The sequence below is a fragment of the Akebia trifoliata genome, chromosome 7 (assembly GCF_017979445.1).
Source record: "Akebia trifoliata isolate Shusen 1 chromosome 7, ASM1797944v1, whole genome shotgun sequence".
In the NCBI taxonomy this organism is placed as follows: domain Eukaryota; kingdom Viridiplantae; phylum Streptophyta; class Magnoliopsida; order Ranunculales; family Lardizabalaceae; genus Akebia; species Akebia trifoliata.
The window spans coordinates 21,938,098-21,946,365 of record NC_141381.1 but is presented as its reverse complement, the minus strand read 5'-3'; the positions used below and the strand labels follow the sequence as shown (position 1 = coordinate 21,946,365).

The 8,268-nt window shown below is 31.9% G+C and overlaps 1 protein-coding gene across 2 annotated transcripts; it reads left to right on the top strand.

The window, feature by feature from the left end:
- The first annotated feature begins 3,645 nt into the window (after window positions 1–3,645).
- On the top strand, window positions 3,646–7,339 carry JAZ10 (jasmonate-zim-domain protein 10). Of its 2 annotated transcripts, none has more exons than XM_086447590.1 (6): window positions 3,646–3,950; window positions 4,033–4,213; window positions 4,359–4,452; window positions 4,562–4,685; window positions 4,799–4,864; window positions 7,064–7,339. In XM_086447590.1, the coding sequence occupies exons 1-6, from the start codon at window positions 3,848–3,850 to the stop codon at window positions 7,066–7,068; spliced, it is 573 nt and encodes a 190-aa protein (XP_086303716.1). In that variant the 5' UTR covers window positions 3,646–3,847; the 3' UTR covers window positions 7,069–7,339. The 2 variants fall into 2 exon arrangements, with proteins under 2 accessions (XP_086303716.1, XP_086303715.1); XM_086447589.1 differs by having other exon boundaries at window positions 3,647–3,950; window positions 4,799–4,856.
- Window positions 7,340–8,268: the final 929 nt, after the last annotated feature.

Here is an 8,268-nt window from a genome sequence, read left to right as displayed (position 1 = left end):
CACCTCTGCCTACACGTGAGTATTTGAAGCCGTGCAGGGTGCAAAATCAGTATGAAGTTGGCCGCCTCCCCCAACCAATAAAGAAAATAAAATATTATACTGTATATTTTGTGGTTCAAGTCTTCAAGAAACCGCCGTATTTAATGGGTTTGTGTCTGTAGCACACGTTTTACACCTCAATAATGCGGCAGTGGGCTTAGTCCATCTTACTCACGAAACAGAGAGGGCAGAAACTTAAACAAAAGAAAGAAAAGACAGTGTTTGAATTTATTTGTCTTGGTTTCAATCGACATGATTTAAACACAAGTGAGATTTCTCAAAAATAACCAAATTAGATTCGCTACTTTATCTTTCAGTTGTTTAATTTTTATTCTTGACTCTTCTAGTGTCTTACTTTATTTGATTTTATTACATGTGACCCAAACACTATCCTTTTATAAAATGTGCCAACTGAGTTCTTTGGTCCAAATTTGAGGATTCATCCCCACTAAGTCTGCAATCCGCTCCTTATTTATTTATTTTTATTTTTTTTTTAACTCCATTTCCTTGAACATTTGGCATCTTTTGATGGACCTACCCACCAAAAATAAGTTTGATTGGTGATTAATAACACTATTAGATCATCACTATTATCTATACATTTACAAACAATAAATCTCGTATCACAATTTAAGTATTTTGAACCATAATTTCAATGAATATATGTGTCTACATATTTTTTGAAATAAATTTTTTGTCCCATCATAGATACCAAAATATCCACATTCAAACTTGTTGCTGATGTCACCTCTTTTTGTTGTCGGGAACTTAAGCAATATCTGCAAAACAAAGGCCGATTTATAGTGGTAGCACTCTCCGCCACAATGACTTTTAAAATTAAAATGATTTATATGCTATTATGACTGATAAAAATAGTATATATATGTTACCCCCAAAAGAATTTTTAAAATTTGTAAGGATGTTAGTTGCCCCCTCTTACACAAAATCCAAACTTTGTCCCTACCTATCAAATAGTCTCCAGTGCCTAAGTTAGATAAGACTTCAAATTAGAAGAAAAAAAAAACTCATATTAAAATCTTTCTTTTTCCCTTTTATAGGCGTAGTCCTTAAATTCTAATTTGAAAACTTCTTTGTTTCTTTTTTCCTACGATCGATCTTTCTTATGTTATTTGGGATCCGTCATTATTCATATATGGAATTCATGGTGTCCGTTATCATGCATCTTTGGTTCTTATCTTGTCTAAACCATACGAACGGGTTCTTTTTATTCCACCAATGAGTAGTCTTTGTTCTTTATCATATAGTATCTCGACTTGAGGTATCACTTTCCCCTACTCTTACCAAATTACTTTACCCGAATTTTAATCCTTCCTTGCTTAATATGATTCTCGAGATAATGGTATATACATGATTAGTTGCATAATTTTGCCAATATGTTTTTCTTACTAATTGTATCCATGGCATTTTATATCTTCGTAGGATCTTTTTAAATCTTATACTTGGACCAAAACACTAATATTTCATTGGCACTAAGTATAGGTTTCTCTTACACACGTCAAAGTTATATCAAACATTTTTTCTTTATTTTATTTCATAATATAGCTATTCCCAAATTCTCTTTAACATGCTATGTTAGAAAGTTTTAGTTTCCACAAACGTGGTGATACTTATCATGAACCATCAAGATCTACTCCAATATAGTCAATATTTACAACTTGGGGTTACATAGTAATTTCACTCAAACATTCGATTCCTCGAGAATTTGTGAACATTGTACTAGATGATCTATCATGTAATTATATTCGTCAAGATCTAACAACCCCAACTTACTGATATTAAAAAACAAAAAAAAAAAAAAACATAAGAAATAGATTATTGGAATAGAGTCACGATCTAGAATAGTGCCCTATTCCTATAACAACAAACGGCATCTACATGGCATTTTTTGGTTAAAGACTAAACACATTAGGCTATGTACTTCGTAGGAAATGGAGTCCGATATGTTTTAAAGTCCAACTAAAACCTGTCACGTAGAATCGAACTGGACACCGTTCTAGCTCCTAATCCATTAGAATAAACGAAGAAAGGATGTATATGCAAGAAAGCTAATAATGACTATTGATTTGATTATCAATAAATTCTTATGACTTCCTCTGTGCTATTTATCCTTAGTTTGCATTCGTTATAGGCTTTGTTGATCAATTGTACTTTCTAGCGATCTCCAAACAAGGTTTTTAGGATGCTAATTTGGTAATCAAATTGATCCCTTTCCTTTCTATTAAGACTTATTAAGTCATCATGAACGAAAAATTTGTGTGGAGTACTTTCTTCATATGGTTCTTCGATGAACTTTTTGTGAAATTGAGCTTAGGATCTTGGGTTATACTTATGTTGTAATTATGTGTGGAAATTTTAGATTATTATTGTGAACGATTCTTAAACATGTGCAGGCATCAAGATTCATGTCATGAACTTCTTGGGTCTTGATCAAAAAACTATATGATCAACCAAATTGAATTCTATTCATATTTCTAAAGTCACGTCTTTGAAAAGTGATTTTTCTTGTATTTTAAAAAGAAACACAATCTAGAGCTGTGTCCCATTTCTATAGAATATGAATAGTATCTTGAATAGTGTCTATGTGACACATTTTGGCAGGAGTTTAAAACACATTGGACTCTTAAATAAGATGTTTTCTATAAATAAATAATAATAATGACATGCAGCCCAAAATGTGTCACATAGACAACTTATGTTGCTATAAGAACAAGACACCATTCTCGATCACGACTCTTTTCAAAATTGTTACCGTTTTATTATTAAGACATTATAAATTCTTCTTAACAGAGATAATTCTTGATTTTCTTCCTCAAAACCGATATTGTACCTTGGTAGTTGTAGTGTTTAGGCAACGATGTTTTGAAAATCGAATCAAATAACGATCTGACCAAATTTGATCAATTTTGTAATAAAATTAATTCTGTGAGCAATTGTTTGTAAGAATATTATTTTTATGAAAATGAGTAAAGATAATTTAATAGAAACTAGAAGGTGGTGTGTGCAAAGTGCAAACGCACATATGTCAAAAGGGTTTATTTTAATTTAATATATTAAAATTTATGAAGATTACATAAGAAAAAAAAAAAAGATATTTTTGTAATTTTAAAAAATAAATCAGGTGATTATAAGTCATAGTTGTAATTTTTTTAAATTTTTATCAAAATGATCATGATTATATTAAATTTAATTATAAAAGTGGGGGCATAGTTGACAACTCAAATTTTGGGATCGAACACCTCTACTCCCCCTCTCTAATAATATAGCAAAGAAATATGCTTAAATTCTCCATTCAAATTAAACCAAACCCCAACCACGGTCCAACTAATTAGAATATTTTTTTAATCATGGTTGGGTGTTTAAAAAGTGGAACCTAACAGTCATATAGAATGGGCCTTTTATCTTTACATCTCAGTCTCACGACCTAAAAGTTTGGGGATAATCGAGTAAAGGGTATTTCAGTCTTATCACAATATCCCACAAGATAAAGCAAGTCATTAGAGTCATGAGCAGGGTTAATATAGTAATTGTACCTCTGTCAAGCTGTGTTTTTTCTTTCTGTCTTTAACTTTTAATTTTGAAACCCGTGGAAGACGTGCTGTTTTAATTTGGTCTTGGTTCTCTCCAACTTTCTCTTCTTTCTTCCTTCACAACTGACTCTCCTGTTTCTCGTGTCCCCTTATTTAAATCCCTCTCATTCATAGCTTCCTTCATGTAAAACTCACAAATCTCGTGAACTCTCTTCAAATAAATTCAAAGTAAAATCAAGAAATTGAAGAGAAGAAAAAAAATGTCTGGAGCAACTGTAGAGCTTGATTTCTTCGGAATGGAGAAAGAAAATACTTCCAAATCTCAGTTTCAAAAGCTCCTCGAGCAGCGAAGAACCTTTCGAGGTCTTGATCTGTTTTTTTTTTTTTTTTTTTTCTCGTTATTTTTCGTGTTTTTGGTTTGTTTTAATCCTTGGTTTTGTTACAGGAATTCAAACCGCTATTTCGAAGATCAATCCACAGGTTTTGAAGACTGTAATTGGATCTGGAGCTTCGACTCCAAATGGAGTTCTATTAGCTTCGGAGAATCATGTGTTTTCGGTGCCTTCAACTCCAAAAGCGAATCAAGGATTCCTTTCTCCTCTACCTGTCTTCAATCCTATTGTCAGGTACTCTAATCTTTCAAGTAAAGGCTTAAAATTCTCTATTTATATTATTATTATTTTTTCAAATTTTAAGGGATAAAATTAATAGATCTTGTTAGCCTTGTTTTTAAATTATTGATTTTCTTTATTTCCTGTAAAATTGTTTCAGAGCTGCTCCAGAGAGTTCTCCAGGAACTCCAACCGCTCCATTAACGATTTTCTATAACGGAATGGTTTCCGTCTTCGATGTTCCCCGCGATAAGGTTCGCAGTTCGCTCTCTCTAATTTAATTTATTCGCTCTCTCTAATTTAATTTATTTTTTTGGATTTTTGGAATATTTTATTTATTTATTTTCTTTCTAAAAATTGTAGGCTGAGATTATTATGAAACTTGCGGAAGAAGGAAACCTGAAAACTATTGAATCAGTTGATCCGAAATTCGCAGTTTCTTCACCTTCAAGCGATCAACAGAAGCTTCTTGAGAAACTTAACGGAGGTTAGTGCTTTTGTCGTTATTTTTAGTTTCTGTAAATGGAAAGAAATTAACGGCGTTAGTAAACCGCGTCTCGTTTAAAAATTTCTCTAAATAGAAAATGACATTTAATGCAGACCTGCCGATTGCTCGAAAGAAATCGCTGCAGAGGTTTCTCGAAAAGCGCAAGGAGAGGTACTTGGGTTCGTTCTTTACCTGGCGCACGTTAGATACAAACACTTGTTCTCAAGACACATGTTGCTTTCGTTTGGGAGCTTCTATTAACACACCGATATTTACTTATAAAAACACCAAACCATAGGGAGACACCATGGTGACAAAAACTTACCGTAGATACTTTTCTGTGAGATACTAGTAAGAAGCATCTACGGTTATGTGCGTGCCACCACATCATTTTTTTTGTCACCCTTGGTCTCCGTTTGTGTCATCCCAGCATTTTCCGTTTAATTTTATAAGGATTGGTGTGTTGTAAGTAAAAGTTAGTGTGCCAGTAGAAACTCTCCAAATTTTAATTTCTCAAAATTGTTTCGTTTTCTACTTTTTATAATTTTCACCAACCGATCCCACCTAATTTTCCCACGATAAAGAATAAACAAACAATGTTCAAGTCACGTGTTTCTTAAAAGGAAATAAAATTTGAACAAAATGTACCAAATGCTTTAAATGTTCCTCTTGATCTCTTTGGATAAATTTCTTAAAAAAAATAAAAATAAAAAGTTGAAGGGTCATAGTCTTCAAAGATCGAACCATGATTGGCCAATGTCATGTTATAATATTGATTAATGCTCGGTTGATCTCAATGGGGAACACATAGGGGACATCTTGACGTAGTGGCGAGTGCATGTCATTACATGCGTTTTCTCCAAGATACAAGTAAAAGGCATCTATGGATATGTGCACACCACCATGTCAAGTCCCCCCATATGTCCTCCCGTTTAGGTCACTTGAGTATGACTCTATGGTATTATGCGACTCCTCTCACAAAAGAAATTACTCCTTTGTGGCATATGTAACACTTTCTTTGCAATTTAGAGAATATCTCATGGTCAAGACAGAAAATCACTTCATTTAAATTTGGGGTTTCTTAATTGTTCCAATTTCAAAACATTTGATTAGGTCAAAATGTTTTTATTTTATTTTATTTCTTATTTTAATCTAGACCATGAACTTTAGAGGATAGAGGTGTTGTCTTGGTTATTTGGTGTTCTCTTAACCATTGAAAGAAGTGTGATGATTGATTTCTAGTAATTGGATCGGATCCTGCTTATACGAGCTTTATTGTTGAGTTCTATGTCAAGTATGATTCCGAAACCTATTATGAAATTATGATCATAACCAAAGGTTCTATTCACCATAAAGATTTATTATTTTGGGTTGATCTAATAAGATTTCCAAAGCTACCGATTTGCTATCCATAATAGTCTTATATGTGTGTGCACATGCTATTACAAGATCTATTGATCAATTTGATGATTACGTGGGTTTTGAAAATATCTAATTTAGTTAATCCATGTAAGCAGATATTTCCACTAGTAAACATGTGCCTTTCCTAAAACATGATAAACCCGGTTCTGTGAGAATATATTCTGATACATTCATTCAATAAAATCTTAAACCTTCAATTTACCAATTGATTTAATGCTATATGCCAAAGCTTTGGCCCATCTTATAGTTGTTTGGCCAACATGCTTATGTGAATGAACAAACAGAAAAAAGAGTCATGATGCTGGCACACTCAATTGATTCTCCTAACATGACATGTTTAGGCACCACGATCTGTATGTATTGGGGTGCACTTTTTATTTATTTATTATAGAGAAGTGCAGTTGTGTATCCTGAGACGTACAGATCTAAGGCTCTCGAAGGGTTTAGGCCCAAGGCTTAGTCGGCTTGAAGAGATTAGGACACCTTAATAAATAAATAAAATAAATAAAAAATTACAGAAATCACAAATTTGTGTGATTTGTTGGGGATAATCCATTGGGGAACTCTTAACCCCACCCCCATCTTGGTCCGATACATTCTTATCAAAGAAAAAAAATCCTGCCTAAATAGTTTATTTAAACTACAATTATTATTTTTCTTTATAAGAAAAACGTGTTGTGGTCAAATATATTTTATTTGTTTTTTACTATTGCCAAGTCTATCACTCTATTTGGATGATAAATGGAGTTGTTGACTGGTAAAAAGATTTCAAACACATGTTTTTGTTTCTATTCTCTTTGAATCGGTGTATATTTTCTTTCTAATAAAATAAGGATAGTTGACTACTAAAAAGATTTCAAACACATGTTTTTTTTTTCTAATTTCTTTGAATCGGTGTATATTTCCTTTCTAATAAAATAATAGAGATAATTAACACGGGTTTCACATGTTTGCAGATTGACTTGCTCGTCGCCCTATGCAGGTGGGTCCGAAATGTGTGGTGGAGATTAAGAAGCCTCTGGAGTAACTCGGAGCCCAAAATCATAAATATAGAAAGTACGCTTTGTCGGCCATTACTGGTGCCTATATATTTATTAAGATTAGAAGAAAGTATACTGAAATGATGACTCTTGACCGTTCGATACTGATTTATGTGTTCACATTTGTAATTTCGTATATGCTCTAAGAGGCTTTCTCTATTTTATTTATTTTTATTATTGCGTTCGTTTGCCTTTCCTCTTGTTTTTCATTTAATTGAAGTTTATGGGATTTTCATTTTTTTTTTTTTTTTTGTTTTGTTTGTTTGTTTGACTATCTATTTAATTTGATGAATTAATTGAATATACAATAAATTTGTTTTGAGACTTTTAATTTTTAATTAAATATACAATTGAAATAAGAAGAAAAACAAAGATTTTTTGGAGATCACTATTGACCTAGAAGAATTAATACAAGTTTTATTTAGAGATGTTTTTCTTAAAAATTCCAAGTATTTCAATCACTTAATTGGTAGAGAGCTTCAACCTAGTTATTTATTTAATAAATCACCCACCATATACTAGCCTCAAACCCATAAGTTGAGGCTCTCCTTCAACATGACAATTGGAAATTTAGGATTTTCAAGGAGTATGAATCTTTCAAAAAATATTTTCTATCAATCCCTAATGTTATATTTTGATTGAGAAGAATTGATAGGATAAAAGAGAAAATAAATGAGTTTCTCTCCATTTCTTTTGTTTGGATTGTTAAGTGGGAAGAAAATATGAGAAAAAATGTGAATTTTCTTTCTCTTCAAAAGTGGAGAGAAGAGAGAAATTGAAATAAATCCTCTTAAAATATTTTATAATTCCAATTCTGCCACTAGATCATTTTTAAGATATTTTAAAATTTTAAAATTATCCCAAATTCTCTCTTGTCAATCCAAACATGGTGGAGAGAAATTGAGTTTCTCTTTTCTCCACTTTTCTCAATCCAAACATAGTCTTTTTGATTATCTTTGAATTGAGAGTAGTGAAGAAAAGAGAAGAAAAAATATTATTAATTTCTTTTTATCATGTTTGGATTGACAGGGGAGAATTTATGACAATTTTGAAAATTTAAAATATCTTAAAAGAGATCTAGGGGTAGAGTTGGAATTATAAATTTTAAAAAAAAAGTCTCT